Below are 22,334 nucleotides of genomic sequence, written 5' to 3'. Positions count from 1 at the left end.
AGACAGAGAAAATCCTAAAAGTCAGTTAAATGTGCATCCAATTAAATTCCTTTCAAAATAAACATTTTTATTGACAGTTTTTTTTTCTGCTCTTTTTCTGCTGTGAGGTGTATAAATCTAACATGAGTGAAGCACAACTTGACTGCACCATATCATTTTCTGAGGTTTTTTTTGTTGTTGTTGTTTTTTACGACGCTGAGCATCTCCTTCGATTTAAGAAATACTTGTTGAAAATATCATGTGGCCTCTCTGTGTATGAGGGATGCAAAGCACCGATTAAATAAAGACAGTGAAAAGATTGAAAAGGGTAATGTACCTAAATCAGCAGCCACGGTTTGCCGTGGGGCTCAGCTGGCTTCGATGTCCAGGCGGGGTCCTGCTGTTCTCTCTCAGGGCCTCCCACCAGGGAGGTCAGCCCCCCCTGGCAGCGTTCAACCTCCCTGCCGCCCCGGCGCTAGTCTTTGACCCGCACTACCTCCTCCGCTCAAGGCGAGTGTCTCCTAGCGACCCGCCTGCCGGAGGACACAGCACAGCGTTTCCAATCTGCATTTCACCTTTTGGATGCGTTGCAGTTTCACAGCATCAAAAGCCAAAGGGAGCACGCTGTGTACGTAGCAGTAATCCAAGCAAAGCCCTGAGGCTGAGAATTTTGCCTCGAGGAATTTTAGCAATCAAATTTCTCGACCAGTCGTTTCAGCCCTTGAAACAACAGTGATGTTTCTTTTAGTGGCAAAATTAACTTAGGAAAATTGCATTCAACTGTAAATTACTGCTCAAGTAATGTGTATTTTCTTTGTCTGCTCATTAGATTGTTAGTTTGTTGCACACAGAACCTTTAGTTTCTCCTCATTAATAATCAACCTTAGTAGTTTGTGCTTTTTGCTTAAAGAATAATTTATAATGGGAGCACTTTGCCTGCGGCAAGGGAACATTTTATGATGATCTGACTTCACTGGAACCAAAAGCAAATCAGTCCTGAATTTTGAGTAGACTGTGCTCTATCTGAGTCTATCTGAGTGGCTTCTGTTAACGCTGTATGTCGTCTTTCCAAGGTGTGCACAAGTTGCGATGACAACGCAGGAACCATCGCCTACTGTGTTGAATGTGTAGAATGGCTGTGCAAGACCTGTGTTGAGGCCCACCAGAGGGTCAAAGTTACCAAGGACCACAAAATTCGAACAAAGGAAGACCAAGACGCTGCCTCCGGTAAGACCGGGGACCCTCACGATGGAGGAACTACTTCTGGTCAGTAAAACTAACACTGCATGCCGCCTACATTACACTAACTGGAGTTGAAATGTTGTCAATGAGACCTTACATTGTGTAGCTTTTATGATACTTTGATAGATCATAGTGTCTTGGTTTCTGATCTTTTTGTACGTACGAGCAGGTCTTTTGAACTGGCCTCTGTTTCTTTAGCCTTCATTATTTTATTCTGCCGTGTGTCCTGCTTTCAGTCCTTTTGGATAAGTGGTCTATATTTTTTCTTCCCTCTTCTATGTCTGCAGAGTCGACTAGTGCTTCAGGACAAAGGCCAGTTTTCTGTCCCGTCCACAAGAAGGAGCCGTTGAAACTTTTCTGTGAGACTTGTGACACGTTGACCTGCAGGGACTGCCAACTTCTGGAGCACAAGGAGCACAGGTATCGCAGTATACTTATTATACCACTGTCCACTTCCAGTGTTTGTCTGGTTGCTAAATGTACAGCAGGGCTTTTGAACCAAAATTCAAAATAACTCCGATTTTTGTATCGATTGTGTTCTTACATCACATTATAGGACATCGGTTACAGTTTGCATGAACTTTAATGTATTGCTGAGGGATTTCCATAGCAAACCTTTTAACCTTCACTGGTTTCAGCTTATTGATTGTCTACTGAAAAATTGTTCCTGACGTAGTGTTGTCCTTCCAGGTACCAGTTTCTGGAGGAAGCGTTCCAGAACCACAAGGATGTCATTGAGACCAGCATTGCTAAGCTACAAGAGAAGAAAAACTACGTCCATTTTTCAGTTTCTCAAGTGCAAACCCGGTAAGTTTCTTCAAGACCACATTCTTCTCTGGGTTACCTGTTAACACAAGTGTGATGGGTCACATTACTCACATGTTGGACAACTTTCAAATGATGAAAGAGACAAGTTTAAACATGGCCGAGTTTTTGGCTATCAGAGGTTAATGTTCCAATTCAACCATAAATGTTTTGCATCTTTAGTAGAAAAACATATTTTCCAAAGTAACTGCAGCAGCAAAACTTTATTTTCACAGTCCCTGAAATGAATGCATATATTTCAAACCATGACAGAGGCAGTGTGTGAGGGATCTAACAGACCAAAGATCAGATGACCACTGTCGATCTTTCTTCTTAGAGTCGTGTGTTAATGTCCTCTTTTCTTTTATATCCAGGTTAAAAGAGCTGAATGAAACGCACCGAAAAGTCGAGCATGAGATCAAAATCGCTGTATTCACGCTGATAAATGAAATCAACAAAAAGGGCAAATCTCTGCTTCAGCAGTTGGAGGTGAGTGAACACGAGGAAAAGCCATGCCAAGAACTTTAACATATGCTCAATATCAAGAAGAAAGCATCATTTGAAACGGCCCTCAGAATTAAGAAAATTCAGCTCACTTTACAAACACTGTGATTTGACTTTGGTATGTTATATTGGTTTTGTGACACACTGTACATGTACGTTATTTTTAATCAGGATGAGTTCTCTTTCAGAGTTTTTGTGACGTGATTCCGACAAACTTACATTTATATGTCACATTCTCTTGTGTTTATTGTTTCTGTTTCACCACATCTGATACTATAATAACCCCAAGTATTCTGAAATATTAATTTGACCACAACTAAAGAGCTACTCTTGTATTTGTTCATGTTAACCGAGGATCAGGCTGGATCAAGACTCACTTCTGCTTCTAGCTCACTGAGGCTGCGTCTTGACAAAAACAATTTTGCTTTCCATCCAGAGTGTGACCAAAGAGCGCAGTTTGAGGCTTGTAAATCAGCATAAGGATACCACCCAGCTGGCCCAGCAGATCCAGCATGTGCTCAACTTCTGCCACTGGGCCATCACGACTGGCAGCAGCACAGCGCTCCTCTACAGCAAGAGGCTGGTATGTTTCTCATGAGCTGTCCAGATGCTCCGCAGTGTGACGATAAATGCGGGTGTGCAAGCAAAACTGAGCTCCTGTGATACACAGCTTAACACTGGGTTTGATAAATATTAGGGTTAAACACAGTTTCACTTGCTTCTCACAGCTGCATTAAACTAATCAGTGGTGGAAATATTAAGTCAGCCTTTATTTCAGACCACAGTCACAAGCTGAGACAGCCATATTCTGAGAAATGGAAATTATTTCAAGGAAATACAGATAGTTGCAGTGAAATGAGGTTTATTGTTTGAATACGAATTAAAGCTTCTTGGTCCAAGCAGGATTACGCAGATAGTTTTTATCCTCCACTTTCAGTTTCAGACTTTAGAATAGCATCCCATCCTTTTTAATTGTAACATAGTGATGCCAGTGTTGACTCACACTGTGATCTCATATGGATTGTTGCATTGAGGGTCTGATATCATGTAGGGTTTTCTGTCAGAATTGCTTTCTGCTTCTAACAGACCAGAGGAAGGTTTCCAGCTCCACCGTTTCAGTTGTCTGCAGTGTAGACTTGGTTATATACTGATGCAGTTAGAGAACTGTCCTTGCTCTACTCTATAAATGTCCCCTGACATATCAGTTTTTCCATTTTATGTGAGGATCAGTAAAACAAAACTTGATTCTCTGTGTTTGCACCTTTTCCAGATCTTGTTCCAACTTCGCCAGCTCTTTAAAGCTCGACTGGAGCCGGCGCCACAGGCCAATGGAGTGGTGCGCTTCTTTTGTGACCCCACCTTCTGGGCCAAAAATGTAGTCAATCTAGGTAAGATAAATCAACCGTTGTATTTCTTGTGATGGGTATTTAGAAATAGATTCTGACCAGTATTGCTTATGCTTCATCGATAATATGTGAACTGCTGCATGTGCACTCCTACAGATATCAGCTCACTGGTGCCCATCCTATTTTTACTGCAGGTAATTTGGTCGTGGAGAAACCGCCTCCACCTCCACAACCGGGCGCTATGATGGTTGGAGGGCCGCCGATGCCACCAGGGCAAGGTCACCCTGGGAAGCACCCGGGACAGATCAACCTGGCCCAGCTCCGACTGCAGCACATGCAGCAGGCAGCCTATGCACAGAAGCATCAGCAGCAGCAGCAACAGCAGCAGCAGCACCAGCACCAGCAGCAAATTCAGCAGCAGATGCGCATCGCCTCCCAAATGTCCCAGCAGCACGCCAGACAGGCCGGTCCGTCCATGGCTCAGCAGCAGGTATGGCAAACATCTGAGAACATCTGCAAACTGCATAATGTCATTCCCGCTCGCGCTCCAGGCCATTAAGCTAGTCCAGTAGTGGGCATGTTGGGAGACATTTTCCTCACTGAAGTAACAGTAGAGGCTGTGAAATATACTCGAAGTGATAAAGTCCTTTGCAGTCTGTTGAAGGACGTCCCTGTGAGCTGTAAAGCCTGTCACTGGTGTTCAAGTATTGTATTTTTAATCATTTGTCTCAAACAGTTTGCTTCATGTTGCTGTAATTAGGATTTAGTCTTCCAGTAAAAGAGTTTTGCTCATGACTTTGTGGAAAGAAATCGAAACTTCTCTTAAAAACAATGTTTAGAAACATTTTCTGTGTGTTTAGAAACTGGCTTTCTCAACATTGTGTTTTGAAGGTCATCTGCGTGTCTCATGCTCATTAGCACAGTTTCTCAATATAGCCAGGAGAGATTTTTTTGTTTTTAGAACAAAACATGGACTGTGGAGCTCAGAAGTTAATGTCACAGTTTGTCTTTCGTATCATATATGAAAGGGAAAGATCAAGAAGGGCGTGACAGTAACAGTTTCACGTTTTGTCTTAAAGCTGGAAACATGAAGTAACTGACTGACTCAATGAGCTCATTTCACAATGATCTTGGGTCTGTTCATTTGCTCATTTCATTTCAAAAATAATTGATAAGAAAACAGTAACATACTTGAAAAGAAGTTGAAAGAAGCATAAGCTTATTAAATTCTCCCTCTTCTCCATTCAACTTGTTTGTACAGTGAATTTCTTTTCTTCATTAGCCAGTTACATCCTCATAGCTTCTGTAACTACAAAACAAAGTAAGAAACCATCAAGTAAATATACCATTGTATGAAAGAAGCACAGTTGGAAACAATCAGAAACGTTGATTACATGACACTCATAGGCTGATGACGGTGTCAGGATGATTTAAAAGTCTGGACAGACATTAAAGTAAATAGTCGATTAAAGTCACTCACAGGAATATATCCAGTCAGCAGTGATGCTGCTTGTTTTGCTTCCCTGCTGTTTCTCAAATGCTTTGTTACCGGATGTGAACTTGCATTCTGTCTCCTGTCTGATCTCAAGCAGCCTCCAAGACTCATCAGTATGCAGCAGCTCCCCAGAGGGCCTGGGGGGATGAACGGGGGTCCCGGCCCCCCCATGTTCCCCTCCTCCCATCACATGCGTCTGCCCGGCCCGCCACAGAGTCGATTGCCCTCAGCGCAGCCGCGGCATAACGGGCAGCCGTTTCCTCCCATGATGCAGCCACAGCTACAGCGGCAGGTCAGTCCAAACCCGCCCTGGGTAACAGACTGTGAATCTAGTACGCCCTGGAATGATTCTAAAAGGTCCGAATGATGTGTGAAGTGTCAATAAAAACAGGAAGCAGTGATTTACAAATTTTGCAAACCTCTTTTTAATTTTCGTTGGAGCAGACGTGATGTCCAATGTTGGGTTTAGAGAAACGCGGTTCTGTTTTTTCCATGAGTGTCCTCATTCGTCCGAGTAGGAAACATCTTGAATGAGGTCAACAGCGCCAGCACGAACTGATACAGCCGCTTGGATAAGAAGCAGAACGTCTTCCAAGGCATAAGACAAAGTCCACTTAACCCGATTCACTCACTTTGAGGTTGGATCAGTTCATGAACACTCACGGCTCAGAGCATTTTTTAACTTTATATCTCATCTCCATCAGACTGTAAATGGGTTTGAGGTTTGCTAATCATCGCTTCCTGTTTTTATTTTCTTTTTCCACATCGTCCTCTATTTTGAATGTACGTAACCCAAGATGTCAGTTGTTGTATAACAGCAGTAACTGTATAGATACAGAGGACGAAGCTGGTCTGAAGCAACCGAACGGCTTTACTAGCAAAGCCGGAGACAATGTCTACAGTGTTGTATGCACATTGTTTTTCTGTCTTTACACGTATTAGTGTTGGATTACTAACAGACATAGCAGGTTTGTTTGTCCTGTCCAAACCTTTAAGTGTTTTGTTCATTTCTGAATCTGCTTTTCAAACAGTAGATCCTTTTAATCATGGTCAGAATTCAGTTTCATTTTGTTGAAGTTCTGACTGCTCTGTGTGTTTGCATTACTGATCCAATTACACTGAAAACTAAACTATGTTTAATATGACACAAACTTTGCTTTCTTATTTGCATCCGCCAAATGCAAATGGGCCTAAATATGATAAATGTGTGCACTCGGCTCCATTGTTTTCTACAGTGGTAATCTACTAACAGTGCCTTGCTCATTTCTTATGAAAGGACAGTGTTTGTGTCCCCTCACAGGCCCTTTGACTTCTATATTCAGATGAATCCTGAGAGGGGTAACATTGTGCTTTCTGGAGTTTGTCCTCGGTTGCGATGGTGGCAGTATTTCTAACTTTGAAGACAAAACTCCGGGACGCTGCCAGATAACATGTCTATCCTTTCATTTTATCAGCAGATTACCAAGGTTTCTTTTAAGTTTAACCTGTGCGCACAACTACATTAATCTTATATGTGACGGATCGCTAAGCTCTCCGGCCCTGATGCGTACAGGCAAACTGACAAAACCTTCCGTCAGGTCTGCTCAGCACTGCCTCACCAATGTATCTATACATCTGAAGTTCACTGCTTGCTTAAACACTCCTGTGCAGTTACAGTATGATAATATCAATTTACTGCCTTGCATGTGGGAATAGGTAGAGACTTGCACTATATCCAGCCCCTTTTTCTTTGTGTCCAGATGTCTATAGAATCTGAGATGAGCCACCAAAGGTTTCGTTTCTTACTACAATCAGGGGTTTGGCACTTTTTTTCTACTTTGTCATTTATATGTCTTGTGCAGCATGTGTGGTCAATCAATGCATGAAAACGCACCCACATCGTCTGTTTCCCAGAGGCCTCCCTCATTGTTTGTGTTTTCTCTCCTTCCCTCCCTGCCTTTCTCTTCCTCCCATTCTCTTTCCACTCATTCTGCCGTCTCATCTTCCTCCATTCCTTATCTTTCTCTTTTTCCATGCAGCATTCCAACCCGGGGCATGCAGGGCCCTTCCCAGTGGCGTCCCTCCATAACGCCAACCCGACGAGTCCCACCAGTGCCAGTATGGCCGGGGCGCACGCCCACCGCGGCCCCGCCAGTCCGATCATAGGCCCCATCGAGCTCATCCCCTCCGTCACCAACCCTGAGAACCTGCCCTGCCTACCTGAGATCCCGCCCATTCAGGTGCACATATATTTACCACGCTGTTTTCTAATTTAAAAAAAAACAAACTTTTTGAATATCTGAATGTTGTGAAAATAGTTGGTGTTTTATGTATAACTACCAGGTATGTGATAAACACTTAAGTGTCTTTTTAAGTCCAGAGAAACAGGAAAAAGTCCTATTAGCCTTCCAAGCAAATGTATCCAACACAGAGAAATGCATGTAATATAGTAACTGTTGCATAATTAAAGTAGCAAGGAAAATTAAAACTGATCTCGTAAAATAAAAGCACCCATCCTCTGAACAACCGAAGTTCACCATTAATCTCGCTGCAGCAGCAGAGACTTCACAAGTTAAAATATTTCACCTTTCAGCTGCACAGTGTGAGCTGTGTAAGCAGGTTTGGTTAGTTAGTAACGCTGATTTACAGCACAGAAAAATACAAGCGTATGTTCAGCTGGTCCCTTTTAACAACGATCTCTGCAGCAAGTCATTTTAATGTAGCTGTGAAGCCACCATGGTTCAAACTCTGGGCCTTCCACAATAAAAGTCTCAAGATCTGACCGGATGAGACGAACCACTGATGAACATTAAAATAACAGCCTGGTGCAAAATGGCAATTTGAAGCAATGCAAAAGTGCTGACAGTGGTTTTGTTGATTTTCTTTACTATTTTTGTATCGTTTCATTAAAAAGAAAAGACAAACTTTTAGGATGGCTTGATTCTCTGTGCATGTTTAACTTCATACCGCTCTCTTCTTGTCGTCATTAGCTGGAGGATGCAGGCTCCAGCAACCTCGGACACCTCCTCTCTCGTTACATCACAGCGAGCACGCAGCATCAGCTGGGCTCATTGGACGTGAACGCCTCACCTGGGCTGTCCACACACTCTCCGGGCTCTTCAGGTGACCCACAGATTCCCGCCACTTAAAGAACACAAACACGGTGCAAAAGCAATCAGGCGTGACTGGTTTGTTTCTTTCTGCAGGTTTGTCGAGTGCCCACACGCCAGCACGACCTTCCAGCACGTCCAGCACAGGCAGCAGGGGCAGGTGAGCAACCGTGAAGCTATTTTAATACCACAACGTTCAGTATTTATCGAATCCATAACACGTCAAAGCCACTGCAGTTTAAAGGAACTCGGTAGTGCCTGTGACTTTGAAATGTAGGACTTGTATTGGGAAGAGTGCGTTGGTATTTTCAGATGATTCCAGTGCTGCTGGAAGCAACATTAGAGCACAGGACGGAACTTTGTGCTATTATTGTGTGTCATGGTCCTGGAGGATCGCAGACGTTACTGCCATCATCCTCTGTGTTTGCACTGGTGAGACGTTCGCACTGAGTTTTGGTGCCGTTTTTATAACATTGTACAATTCATTCTTGATTCTTTTTAACGTAGCATTCACTGATTTAGTTCGGACAGTTTAAAGCCCAGAGGACAGAATGCTTGTGAATCACCAAATAGTAACGGTCTGCACTGCGTTCCCATTTTCTGTCATTGAGTGTAGTAGTAAACCCAGATACTTTAACTCTACATCATGTATGACAACAACATTCCCAGAGGGATGTTTATGCTCCCCAAAGTTCTGCACATTCGTTTTACAATGCTGTTTCCTTTTCTTTTCTTTTTTTTATTACACCCAACCTCAATGATGATACACATTTTTATTAACATGGGGAGTTTAATGAAGTATCGTTTGCTTGATGATGTTTCAGAAGTAAGGGGTTATTTTTTGCAGCTTAATCAAGCGTGTTGAGCTAAAGCTGCTGCTCTGTCACAGACACTTCAGAATCGATACGATCCGACAGAACGATAAAGGAAGTCCCGCCTTTTATAACTGCTTTTGGTTTGAAAGTCAAGTAATTCTGGTGCCTTCGCTGCATGTAAATAAGGTTTGATTTTCAAACATGTACACGACAGGATGGTATTAAAGGCTTGTCCCTGTTTGTTTATTTTTGTGTGTGTGTGTTTTCAGCTGCAGCTCTGCGGGAAGGTCGGGGCAGGGAGGTGGAGCTGCTGTGGACCAGGTGAGGGTGAAGCAGGAGCCCGGCACAGACGACAGCTACAGCTGTCCGGGTTCATCTCTGAAGACAGAGCGGGGCAAAGATTCTGGGAGGAGCGCCTGCATGGTATGAAACCTGCTTTTTACCCGTTTAGTGAAAGAAGGGAAAAAGCAAAACAAAGCCTTGGGGTTTGTAAAAGTGCTTTCATGGTAATGTTTGTGTGCATCTCCGCAGATGAGCAATCCAGAGGACAGCTCTCTTCCCCTGTTAGGAGCTGGGTCTGCCGGCCAGGACGCCACCGGCCGGATCAAGACAGAACCCCGGGCAGAGTCTTCGTGTTCGGGTCTGAACGGATCCACGCCGTCTTCTTCCTCTGCCACTTTGACCTCCACTACCTCACAACCCACTGAGAAACCCGGCCCTCCGCTCACTAATGGAAACCTGGGCAAGGACACTCCGAACACGGGGGCGTCTGCCGCGGCGGGGGGTCCCGGCGGGAAAGAGGACGACCCCAACGAGGACTGGTGCGCCGTCTGCATCAACGGCGGCGACCTACTATGCTGCGACCGCTGTCCCAAAGTGTTCCACATGAAATGCCATGTACCCACCATCAAAATCTTTCCAAAGTAAGCGGTCCGGAACTCGGTCTGTGTCTCACTGGCGAGAAGCTTAAAGTCTGCTTGTTTGGACAGCGTTTAATTTAATGTCCTCGCTGTGCTTTTCGCGTCTCAGGGGGGATTTTCTCTGCACGTTTTGCCGGAGTCTCACCGAACCCGAAATAGAATACTGTGACGACAGCAAGAAGATCAAAGGAGAGCAGCCCCTCAGGCCCGAGGACCAACGGGTCAGTCCGGCCTCCTCGCCTCCGTTCGAGCTCCGTCTGCAGCACCTAATGCTCGCTCTCACTTCCTCCGTCTGCAGAAATGTGAACGACTGCTGCTGTACATCTTCTGCCATGAGCTGAGCGTGGGCTTCAGGGAGCCGGTCCCTTCCTCTGTAAGTGCCTCTGGAAGACTCTCACCTCATCAGACGGCCCATTAGCCGCTGGGTCGTCACTCTGTCGCCGTTTTTACATCACGATCTTTGATGTTGCAATCCAAAAAATAAGCTTTTTTCTTATATTTTTTGTAAATTTGTAGATACATCCATGTTAAACGTGAGCGTTTTGCAAAGCACAAACTGGCAGCTTTTTATCCGATTAGTAATTAGGTAGTCAGGTACGTGTAAACTCACTGATCAACGCCTTTGTGAGGAATTTGCAAAGCCGTGAGGATGAAGGTGATCTGAATTCAGTCTCAGTGAAAACGTCTTCTGTTTGGCAGGATGCTGCTTTCACAAGTTTTTTGTTTTTTCCTTCTTCTGTTGGTGCGAACCTGCCACCTCTCTTTGCACCCTTGCTGCTTAATGTGAATCTATCCGATACGAGCAAAGATGAGAAATAATACTCATGATAAATTCTTGTTTGGGGATGTGCCTAGCATTACACGTGCTTCAAACCGGATTATTTCACATTAGTAGTTTCGTTGATATTCTTCCTATATTTTATTAATCTACTAATTATAACTGTTGCAAAGCGCTTAAGGAACAGTGTATTTATTACCATGCAGTGTAAATTCTGAGCATATGAAACACAGAGGATCAGTATGTCTGAATTATTCAATACAATATGCAATATTCATCCCGCAGTATGCTAATGTACGTTAGGCTTTATTTCCATGCTTTATATGTATTGTCTCTAAAGTGTGATAAAGTAGCTTTGTTTCTGGTATCAGTGCATTTTTCTTAACATTCAATAACACCTTCGTGCAAATGTAACACTTGAAACGAATGCAGCTATTCAGCTATTTATGTTTGATTGCCAGTCACTAATATTTAACTGGTGCAGATTAAAAAAAAAAAACAAAACAGAATCTCATAAAGATGAAACCATGAATATTTAAACATGTTATTCTGTTATGAATCCCTATATTGTAGACGTTGAGGAATCCACGGAGGTGGACTGAAAGCACACTGTATGTTATTGTTGCCTGAATCCATCAGCCAGATGTTTGAGCGCTGTTTGATCGTGACTGTGTGAAATACACCAGGAACTGGCGACTCTCCTCGTCCTCCTCGTCACGCCGGCTGACATTTCAGACGCCGAAAAGTGAAAACATTTCATGTGCCAGTGGAATCGTGACAGATATTCTCTGAACTCGTTTGTGTTCAATCCAGGTGCCCAACTACTACAAGATCATCAAGCAGCCCATGGACCTGAAGAAGGTGAAGAAGAAGCTGCAGTTGCGGAGTCAGCAGTACTATCAGTCCGTCCAGGACTTTGTGTCTGACATGCGCCTGGTCTTCCACAACTGTGCAAAGTACAATGAGGTGAGCAGCATGAGTCCTGAGCCTGCTTCGGGGAATGGCATCTGCTTTGAGACGTGCATGCACGGCGGGTTAGACTGATATAGTGTGAAGTTTGAATTGGGCCCCGACCAATCACATTTCTGCTTGAGATTATATGAGTCTAACCTGACTTGGGAGGCCTGGTCCTGGAGGAGGTGGTGGGAAGTGGTGCTTCAGTGTGGACACTAACACTGGCTGCTGGAGGGTGGAGTGGGAAGCTGTCACTGTGCTTTCTCACACTGGCTGCTACGACTGTCTGAACACCATTAACTCTGTGTCACAATGACAAAACCACCAGTCTGTTTTTCAGTGGATGCCTCTGATGTGGAGAACAGTGTCTTTTGTAGCACAATGAATGTTTTTGTTTTATTTTGGTTCCTTTTTTGTTAGTGGCTCGCCGCCATGTGTGAAAATGTTTTTTATCACCTTGTACCGTTTTTTCTGTCTTGAAATGCAATGATGTGCCAGATGTGTCACGAGTACACCAGACATCCCTGGCGAGGATTTCAGGTCCTGGGGGGCCGACGCCGTGCTTGTTTTATCTCTCTGCTCCGACACACCTGACTCTCATGAATGGGTTATCACCCAGCGGCTCTGCAGAGAGCCTGCTCACATTGTCTCGTCATACGGAGGTGTGTAGGAAGTCGAGCAGCATTTAAAACGTGCACAACCGTCTCCCTCCACGCACCACTGACTGGCGTGTTCTCATACAATAAATCCTTCCATGATAGCAGTGAGCGCCAGGTTTGCCAGGAAGCTCAGATCTCCCCTGTGCTGCACCCACAACAGCGCCACCCTGCATTTATCACAGTGTGGAGACCAGTGTGGATGAGCGGTGCCAGACGAGTGTCGCAGTCATGGAGGTTTCAGCAGGACATGAGCAGCCTGATGTAAATGGGGCGCTCCGCAGGCAGCGTGACACTGAGGAACCACGGGTGTCTGTTAGCGTTATAGCATTTGACACCAGACATGCCTGCACACGTGAAAGACGCTGCTTTTCTAGAAGAAGCCGTATTCTTAGAAACCTGCTCTGAAGTTTTTTCCTTCAAAGCAAACTGAATATGTAGCCTTTTTATTTTTTCTATCAACACAGTCTCCATGCAATACACAGACCAGACAGTATAATTCTGAGAATGTTAAGTCAAAAACATCAAGTGAAGAAACGCAGAAAGATGTTTTCCAGTTTGATGACTGATCACTTTGTCCACAGACACACGACTGTTCAGTAGCTGCTGACATTGAACACAGTCTTTTAAAATACACCAGCATAGAATGTGATTTAGTTTGGCTTTTCATGAGATCCTGTGTGACCTTCACTAGCTGTTCATTTCTGCATTCAGGCGTCGGTATTTGAGCACAGTCGGCCACAGACAGATTTCTGATCTGTTATTATCTAACCTGCCTGTGCTGTGAACTCTTTTCTTCCCCCTGCTGCTTCACTGTCTGTGTTGTAATGTTATTGCCCCTCTTTAGATGTCTCGAATAATCCAGGTTTATGATGAGGAGAAACAGATTAATACGCAGGTAAGCCGTTTCTAAAAGAGCGGAAATGTCCTGTCTCATCCCACTGAGGCTCCAAGAAATGTTTCTGCCCTTTATCTCATCAGCAAACGTGAGCAGTCACACACTATTAGGCAGTAAAGATTATCTCTTAAAAAGGCAGTAGAGGTGATTTGTAGTTCTTTTGTCGGGCAGTCACTCGGCTGGAGAAGGATCACACTCCTCATTAATCTTAATGAGATGCAGTCGGCGCTGTGATGGATCGCAGGCCGTCTGAAGGTCTGAAAAAGTATCAGCAAGGCCTTCGGCTCGTGTGTTCGAGTGTTTATTGAAAACGTGACGTAACGTGGACGTTTTCTGTTTGGAGAAGAGTGGTTCGTCCAAAACAAGCCTCATTTCGTCTGAGCTGCCTGCACCTCCAGACAGCTTCAGCTCGCCTTCTGTTGATACTTTTAAAAGCAGGGGCTTATTGACTGATTGATTGATATGTGTTGCACACTGCACCACAGCATGAGGTAAACAAGCACAGCACAGTGGAAATAGACAAGAGTTTCCATTACTGCACCCAAAAAACTCATTTTATCTGGAGGAACACACACACAATACTAGAAATGTTTAAACGGCGACTAGAGGTGAAGATAATTAAATGTAACAACAAAAAAACATGCATGAATCCAGAGTACCATTTGCCATTTAGAGACCCCCTCCCTCCCATCCTCCCACCGGTTAATGCACCCCCTCATCTGCTCAATTACTTTTTTGCAGGACGATAAAGTTTATGTTCTAATCTATATTAAAATCTGTGAGTACTTTATGCAGGGCTGCATAGCGTCCCATAGCAGAGTGGAAGTCATGCCGTTATTCCTGTCAGACTGATCAGTGTTCACCACGGCTGCACCATAAACTAGGCTGCATATTACATTTATAATGTGTCTCATTGATCATCGACCCTTTTATATTGTATCTGCAGAGATTTATCAAATATTTCTTTGTTTGAATTGGTTGATCTCCACTTTTGAGTTTTGTAGAGGTGAGAGAGGAGGGCAGCCGGAGTGAGGAGTGGAAATGCTTCATGGAGCCACAGTGGGACGGGGCGGCAGGATATCTCTGCTCCGTACAGCAAGGTTGAGCCGGGGCCACCCTGCCACAAGAAGTCTTAACCACATCTAATTTGTCTCCTCACTCTCCTCTTCCTCCTCCCTGCTTCAAACCCACTCATCCTCCCCACTCAATGGTACTCTCACACCTCGTTCTTCCACATCGCTCCTCACGCCCGTCTTCTCCTACCCCCCTCCCCCCCTCCTCTTCCTCTTCCTCTTCCTCCTCCTCCTCCTCCTCCTCATCCGACAGGTGGGATCAGAGATGGCCATATCCGGCAAGGCCGTGAGCCTGTTCTTTGAGGAGAAGTTGCAGGAGATGTTCCCCGGCCAAAGCTTCCCCGAGACGCCCGAGCCGGAGCCGGAGGCCGCCAAGGAGCCGGAGAAGCAGGACGAGGAGACGGAGGACTCGGAGGACGACTTCATACAGCCCAGACGCAAACGGTTGAAAACGGATGAAAAGGTGGTCCACATCAAGTGAGGGTCCGCCACGACGGACGCCAGAGAAGTGGGAAATAAACTGTCTTCCTCACGCACCACCCTTCTCTTGTCTTTGGATGTGACAGATTAAAAAGAATGGAGCTTTCGGTTCAAACTGTTCGATTGATCTCATTCTTGAATCTGGAAAAAAAAAATGACTGTCCACCACACGACGCGCCCGCTTTTCTCAGAAGTCTGGCCAACAGACAGAAGAGCGACATTCCTTCGTGAAACCACGAACATTCAAATGGCTTGTACAGCTTTTGATGTAGGACTTGTTTTGAAGTAGTTAGCAGTCGGTCATTTCTTTTCTATCATGCATTTTCATTTGTAGAATGGTTGTGAGAATTGCTTTCTAAACCATCCAGATCCTCCAGTTCTGTTCAGTGTAAGATCTCTATACTTTGACATGAAACCTACCAAGTATTTGTATCAATTTGTGGAAATGTAATGTAAATAAGAGAATCTAGGCCCTCGAAGGTATTCCTACAGTATAGATGTTTGGGTTCGTCATTAATAAAATTCGTTCTTGAAATATAACGGAGAACATATGTTGTGCGGCGCTTGACTGTAAGAGCACACGTGTTCTTACATGTTATGTTTGGTTTTCACAACTGTTGCATTCATGGGGAAAACTAACTCGGCGTTTCCAGGAAACGGTCCACAGATGTGAGTTTGAGGTGCAACAGGAGAAGCTCAGGTGAGGCAGCATCGGTAAACCAATCCGGCGAGACGCAGCAGGAAAGCAACGCTGCAGGATGGGAGAGAGAGAAAGTGCTCCTTCATCACCAGGACATGGAGGGTCTCAAATTCTGAATAAGATGTGTTGAGTTTTTATGTTGTGAAAGATTTCCTCGCTCCTTTGATCAGACTGTCTTTTTCCATTGTGTGAAATGCATTGAGTGTTGCAGATCATTATAAAAAACGATTGTTGGATGCTTTCTGTATTCATATAAAACATGGTCAGGAGGTCTGTCAGTTTTGAGTCCTCATCCATAGACGAGTCCGTTTCAAGTTCGAACGTGTTCAACATGAAAGATAAAGCAAGAAGCGAGTTCCACTAAACACATGATTTTTAAAGGAATTTGGATTCTTCGTGTGTTTTACATGCACAAAAAGAAGTGGAAATATTAGAATAATGATTCAATAATGTTAAATTATTCTACTAATCCAATAGCTTATTCATAAATTCTAGGGAGTTGTTAATTTATTGGACAAGTGGTAAAATATAAAAGATGGATGTTATGACTAAAGTACAAAATATGATTGTTCGATATAAATCTTAAAGATATTTTCTTTGTGCCTGTAATCCACCAGTTTTACATCCACCTTTTCTACTTTACCCAACTGACCACCGCTCTTTCAGGAAACTTGCCAGTCACAAATGAACTTAAAACGCCTGTTTTTGGACTGTGATTACCTTGAGAAAGGTTACAAGGAGAACATGCAAACTTCACACTGGAAGACCCGATGCGCTGCTGCATCGAGATTCCAGAAGTATTTCCAGACTGTTCCATTTAAAGATTAGATTATGTAACAAAAACTGACCCCAAGCAGTGAAAGTAACACGTTTGCTGTTGACCTCAGATACACTGTTGACAATGCATTTCTGCTGTAATCAAACCTTGAGACTGGCAGGTCTGAACTCTGCCACAAACACGTGATGCTGATGGAAAATGTAAGCAAATGTGAAAACAAAGCGAGACAAGCTGACATCAGTGAAGAAAGACGCTGAGTCTGCAATCTGCCAACATGTCACCTGACAACACTTTCAGGAAGCAGCCAGGGCAGTCCTATCTTTTTCTTTCATTCATCTTGTGATTCTGTCCTCAGGTAAGTTTGGGTTTACTTAATCTGATATCACGTGGAGAAATAGCTTTAAACATACCTCTGGCATTAAAAATGACTCAACCATTCTCAATGTGTGCAATGCTTTACAATACAACCAACACAGAGCTGGACTGTGGCTTTAAAGTTTGCACAGTGGCATTAATGCAGAAGCCCGTTTGATGAGCTTTGATGGACTTGTATATTATTTTTCACAGCTTGCCTCTAAAATGCAAAGTTGCCTCAGAGAATGTAAGAGGCCACGCGGCTTCAGACTAATGACTGAATTACCGCGTGCGGCCAGATAATCCCGTTTAACAGGGATTGTTGATATGTGATGGGAGCATGTGAAATGTGTGAGCACCTTTAAGTCAGCTCTCTAATGCAGACATGTCGCATAAAGCAAACAGACGCCTGAGCTGTTTGTACCAAATACTGAGAATCAGAGCGATGTCAGCTGTCAGGATTATGAATCACAAAGAAATGTGTTCGTCTGTTAGACATAAGTTATCAAATATGGCACAGGAAGCTTTAAAAAAAAGGATAGAATCTGGATGTAATCGAGTAAAAATGCACACTGAATGAACGGTGCGCTGAACGTGACGTATCCGACGCTGTGACGTTTCAAGCAATTGACCAATCAGCGCGCGGCTCTTATGCGGCTTGTTTACCGTCTGGTTCTGTTGTTTCAGTCTGTCTCCGTCCTGCGGTGTCGGAGCTCGTTGTTCCCGGAGGGGCTCTGTCGGCATTTCAGCGGCCACACAGGCAAGAAAACTCTTTAGCTATTTCCAACCGCCTTCATTCTGCTGTTTTTTTTTTTCCAAGTCCGGTGTGAACGCTACATGTTGAGAGGCTGCCGTTTACGGATTATCTGGTTTTCTTGTTAAGTGGAGACCTGCTTCCTTTAACGTGTCATGTTACTAGTAACGGCAGCTGGTAAAAACCGGAAAGAAATCTGATTCTGTCCCGGCGAGCGCGGTTCAACCGCAATTGCAATACGGTTTCGGAGTGTCGTACCTTTCATGGTTCATTTTATTTTATTTAAGGTCTGCTGCTGCTAGCATCAGCCACGGATGCTAAAGGTAGCCCGGTCACCAGTTAAGAGGGAAACCAGTTAATCCGAAACACCTGGAAGATAAACATTTGGGTTCGGTTTCACTACATTTCGTTTAAACAGAATACATTTATTATCTGGTATTTGGAAATAATCTTGACTGTAATAATATTCAACAACACTTGTGGTCCAACAGTGTTGACTATGAGTTTCCCATGACCTTTGACCACATTGACCTAAAAGCAGCTTCACATGATGGAGAGCAGAGCTCCTTTATCAGATACTCGGTGTGATTAAGGTCCATAAATTCATTTGTTTTCTCGTTATTAGTGTCGTTGTAATGTGATGCATTTGTTTTTCCACGCTGTGACTTCTCCCCGCCACAGATCATGTTGACAGACGGAGTCCTGACTCGGGGGTCCTTTGGATGGACCACGGAGGGGAACTTCACCTCCTTGTGTCCCAACGGGTCGCAGTGGGTTTGGGAGGGGCTCGGGGAGTGTGCGCAGGACGCCAGAGACATGGCCAGCATCTACCTTGGCCTGCTGTCGATCCTCTGCTTCATGGTGTCCTCAATCCCGTAGGTCTTTGCGTCTGGACAGGACAGATGAGCCTGTTCTGTGTCTGAGCAGGTCTCTTCTGATTACAGGCAGTACTACAGCTCGTGTAAAACAGGAAATATGGACAGTGCCCTCTCTATCTGGTTCCTTCTGCTGTGGCTGGGGGGCGACTCCTGCAATCTGGTGGGCTCCTTTCTGGCCGATCAGCTTCCACTTCAGGTAACTTGTAGTCCAGATACTTAGCTTTTGTGTCGAGTTATTTCACTCGATCTCACTGTATTAACTGAAGCAGAGACTGTTCAATGGTTGGAGCGAGGCTTGAACAAACTGAGAATATCCCTTTCAACTTATCATTTATTCAGATTTTGTATTCATTCCTGACTGGTCTCACGCATCTTTCTCCCTCTACTCCAGACATACACAGCAATTTATTATGTCTTTGCTGACTTGCTGATGTTGGCCATGTATACGTACTACAAGATAAAGAACAGAGTGGCTGAAAGTGAGTGTTTTAATTTTATTTATGTATGTCTCCATCTATCTAAATACTCCTATTTTGCATTCAAAGTATTGCATCTTTTTTGTGTTTGTAATGTTTCAACATATTTTATTAGTGCTGATGCTTTAGTGCAGTGTTTCATAAGGAGGAAGTGTGTCATGTCGGCACGAGGCTCATTTTGCTGTGGTGGAGTAATCCTCATGTCTGTGACCTCTGACACAGTAATTGTTGTGGTGATCTGTGATGTGCTCTGAAACGTCGACGGTGTGTTTTCTCCCCCAGGCAGGAGGGTTTTACATGTGGCGGGTGTAGCCTGCATCCTCAGCTGCACCGCAGGGCTCATCCAGCTCCCCTGGGCCGGCTCCCAGCAGGAAGCGTTTTACCCCGAGTTCAGAAGCCGCTCCCTGCTCTCCGTTTCTGAAGGCAGCTCTGCGAAGGTGAGGCCGATTCATTCACTTATTCATTTGATCTGAATGATAAACTGCTCATGTTTGGCCTCATTGGAATCGTTTTTGTCTGCCCCTCTGTCACTGCAGGCTTTTACTCCCAAGGAGATTATCGGTTTCTCCATCGGATCAGTGTCGTCAGTGCTTTACCTTTGTTCCAGACTTCCACAGATGTATACTAATGTGAGTAAAAAGAACAGTTTGTTCTACAAAATATTAAACGTATTATGCTGCAAGACAGAAATAGCCTGTAGTATTTCCCCTCACTCTAAATATAAGGGTTTGTTCAGATGAGGTGAGCAGGAGTCGGTACACGGCAGGTTGTGTGTCGGCTCATAACATCAGTCTGACGTTCATGTCTGAAAAGATGACCGCTCACTTCTCCTAACTTCTTGCGTTTCTCCCCCACAGTTTAAAAGGAAGTCCACGGAGGGAGTGTCCTACTTCCTCTTTGCGCTGGTCATCCTGGGGAACACGACGTACGGCCTGAGCGTGCTGCTGAAGAACCCAGACCAGGGCCAGGCTGAGTCCAGCTACCTGGTCCATCACCTGCCCTGGCTCATCGGCAGCCTGGGCACGCTCACCCTGGACCTCATCGTATCCTTCGAAAGAGAAAGCAAACGCATGCCGGCCGCCGCCGCCGCTGGGCCTCAGCGCTCTCCTTCCTCCCATATACATGTTACATTGTTGCACTACAGTTCCTCGGATGGGCTGGGGGTCTCGTGACCGTGTCGGGGGGTCAAAGCAACATGCAGCGTTAAGCATCCCGACACGTGCAGGAAGCTGCTGTGTTCTGGAGGCTGCTGAGCCGGGGGGCCTCTGCTGGCGTCCTCGTCTCAGTAGAGATGCTTCACTGTTTGGCTGCTACAAAAAAGAAGTCTTTTCAGCTAAATATATAATTACTCTCATCTTACCAAGCATTTCTGTTCGTATTTTCCTTTTCTGACCTCAGTTGGCCTGAATTTGTGACATTAAGCTGCAAACAGGAAGAGAAGCTTCTGCTCTGTGGTCTGATTTTCGTTTTTACTCAATTTTGGTTTTATTATAAAGCATCTTAAACAGTTGCTTATTAAAAGTGTTAAAAGATTGTGAAAGTGTAAAGAGATATTTTTTTTATAAATTTTTACACAACAGTTTACTTGGGCTCACTTTAATTAATCAAAGTATTCATTGTTGTGGAAAAAATCTGTTACAAATTCAGTTTGTGTTGATGCCTCTTAAAAACATACTCATGACCTTAGAAAAACTGTTCTAGTTATAGAAATGCATAAAATATTTAAAAATATTCACATTGAAAGTCAATCTGACCTTATTCTGACTATATTTTTATTGAAATGTCAGATCCACTACCCTAAAGTAACGTTTGGGGTGATGGATGAAATAAGAAAAAAAAAAAAAAAAAAAAAAGCAAAATGTTGATAGAGCAAGAAAAATGACAATATAAAGGAGGAAAATGAGTACCAAGAAAAAAAAGTAGCTGCTGAGAAACCCAAAGTACCTGGTGATCAACAGGGATATCGGTGTATTATCAGGCCGCTGCTCTCGAGCAGCATGAAGCCGATTGGAGCTTATTTGTTGGACCGGCAGAGAAAAATGTTGACGGTATTCCTCCCAGAACTCCGTCTCACTGTTTGATGTTTTCAATCTTCAGCTTAATCAAAGACTTCTGGCTCTAACTTCATTTGGACTGTTCCGACAGGAGGGAACCACTTGAAGCAAACTTCTCATAAGAGCTTCAGTGGCGCCTAGTGGTGAGGTTCAGGACTGCAGGTGGTCTCATCACACCTTGCTGAAGGCTACAGGGAATAAACACCAGCATGGTGGGTTCCTGAGAAGAGAGCCTTCTGGAAACACGTCGATATGAAGGCCTCATTTTTAAGGTCACAGAACATGTGACACAGACTAAAACTCCGCCTGCACACATTTTCACTCAAACATCCATGGATTTCAGTTGGTATTCAAAACGGCTCAATTTACCCAAAGCTAGTTGTTGCAGATTTCTGTCAGAATAATCTCTTGTTTGGAGAAGAAGTCTGTTTGCACTGCTTTCTGCTTCCTCCCTCAGATTTCTGTTGTTCCTCTTAACTCTTAGATTCAGATCTCGGTCCAGTTCATAATCTACCGCAAATCTCCGGCAGAGCAAGTGGACTCGGACGAAACGGCGCCTCTGATCAGGACCTGACGCTGGAAAATCCGATTTTACACACAGCAGTGTGCGGAGCGTGCCGCGTACTTTCATTTTATATTATTTATTTTGAAGCCATCCTCTTTGTTTACATTGTTTTTATCTGTCACGTTCAGTGGCAGCGTTGAGTTTGGAGGATTCACTGTGCTCTTAACAAGATGTTTTAAAGGAAACAGTTTTTAAATCATTGTGCTGCTTTTAAGTTGCCAAACACTTTTAACCATTGGATTTTGCACAAAGCCTCATCGGATCTCACTTCTAGTGTTTCAGAATACATTTTCTACCTTTTCAGGCATGTGGAAAATACGTATAGAGTCAGTTTAAAGTGGTTAAATTAAGTGCCATGACTTCCCAAAAACAAAACAAACAAAAAAAAGAACTTTTGGGAGAATTACATTTTTGTGCTTTTTAGATCAGTCTTCTTGTGGGGTTTTTTTTTTTTTTTTTTTTTTTGAGTTTTCTGGTGGTGGCTCACTCCCAGATGTTGATCTGGACCAGTTTTGCTTGCACTGGTGTTTCGACTCGGTTTTATTCCCACCTCCTCGTCTCCGTTGTTTTGCACAATATGACACAAACTTTGTATTTTATAGGAATGTTAATCGTGTTAGGTGGGTCAGTGTTCTGTAAAAATCACTCACAAATGCAAGTTCTTCTGTCATGATGTAACTCTGCTTTGGATGTCGGTCTCTGACATCCACCAATTTAATGAATAAATGTATGTTTTACACGA

At 44.0% G+C, this 22,334-nt stretch overlaps 2 protein-coding genes across 8 annotated transcripts in view; both read left to right on the top strand.

The window, feature by feature from the left end:
• Nucleotides 1-15,938, top strand: part of trim33 (tripartite motif containing 33) — a 22,433-nt gene extending 6,495 nt beyond the window's left edge. Inside the window, exons 3-21 of one of the 6 annotated variants that reach the window (XM_030118353.1) lie at nt 1,053-1,245; nt 1,509-1,641; nt 1,912-2,028; nt 2,400-2,514; nt 2,966-3,112; nt 3,800-3,917; nt 4,070-4,365; nt 5,465-5,662; nt 7,110-7,166; nt 7,389-7,589; nt 8,340-8,472; nt 8,556-8,619; nt 9,544-9,697; nt 9,806-10,197; nt 10,304-10,415; nt 10,493-10,567; nt 11,786-11,938; nt 13,430-13,480; nt 14,807-15,938. In XM_030118353.1, coding sequence (XP_029974213.1) covers nt 1,053-1,245; nt 1,509-1,641; nt 1,912-2,028; nt 2,400-2,514; nt 2,966-3,112; nt 3,800-3,917; nt 4,070-4,365; nt 5,465-5,662; nt 7,110-7,166; nt 7,389-7,589; nt 8,340-8,472; nt 8,556-8,619; nt 9,544-9,697; nt 9,806-10,197; nt 10,304-10,415; nt 10,493-10,567; nt 11,786-11,938; nt 13,430-13,480; nt 14,807-15,034 — 2,937 coding nt within the window. In that variant the 3' untranslated portion in view covers nt 15,035-15,938. The remainder of the gene's footprint in view (nt 1-1,052; nt 1,246-1,508; nt 1,642-1,911; nt 2,029-2,399; nt 2,515-2,965; nt 3,113-3,799; nt 3,918-4,069; nt 4,366-5,464; nt 5,663-7,109; nt 7,167-7,388; nt 7,590-8,339; nt 8,473-8,555; nt 8,620-9,543; nt 9,698-9,805; nt 10,198-10,303; nt 10,416-10,492; nt 10,568-11,785; nt 11,939-13,429; nt 13,481-14,806) is intronic. The other 5 variants (XM_030118350.1, XM_030118354.1, XM_030118352.1 and 2 more) reach the window with 5 other exon arrangements.
• On the top strand, nt 10,434-22,334 carry slc66a1 (solute carrier family 66 member 1). 2 transcript variants are annotated; one of them, XM_030118356.1, is made up of 8 exons: nt 17,539-17,625; nt 18,301-18,494; nt 18,564-18,693; nt 18,889-18,976; nt 19,256-19,410; nt 19,510-19,602; nt 19,831-20,016; nt 21,518-22,334. In XM_030118356.1, exons 2-8 carry the CDS (start codon nt 18,304-18,306, stop codon nt 21,599-21,601), a joined length of 927 nt encoding a protein of 308 aa, XP_029974216.1. In that variant the 5' UTR covers nt 17,539-17,625; nt 18,301-18,303; the 3' UTR covers nt 21,602-22,334. The 2 variants fall into 2 exon arrangements, with proteins under 2 accessions (XP_029974217.1, XP_029974216.1); XM_030118357.1 differs by lacking the exons at nt 17,539-17,625; nt 18,301-18,494 and adding an exon at nt 10,434-10,438.

The sequence above is a fragment of the Salarias fasciatus genome, chromosome 20, assembly GCF_902148845.1.
Source record: "Salarias fasciatus chromosome 20, fSalaFa1.1, whole genome shotgun sequence".
Classification (NCBI taxonomy): Eukaryota; Metazoa; Chordata; class Actinopteri; order Blenniiformes; family Blenniidae; genus Salarias; species Salarias fasciatus.
The sequence above is the reverse complement of the archived record's forward strand: the minus strand, read 5'-3'. Positions and strand labels throughout refer to the sequence as shown.

What these genes read in the sequence shown, in the direction of transcription:
- slc66a1 (XM_030118356.1), top strand. Translation starts at nt 18,304, where the DNA reads ATGTTGACAGACGGAGTCCTGACTCGGGGGTCCTTTGGATGGACCACG. An exon ending in CCGATCAGCTTCCACTTCAG is followed by an intron (nt 18,694 to 18,888) that starts GTAACTTGTAGT and finishes CCTCTACTCCAG; the next exon opens with ACATACACAGCAATTTATTA. An exon ending in AAAGAACAGAGTGGCTGAAA is followed by an intron (nt 18,977 to 19,255) that starts GTGAGTGTTTTA and finishes TTTCTCCCCCAG; the next exon opens with GCAGGAGGGTTTTACATGTG.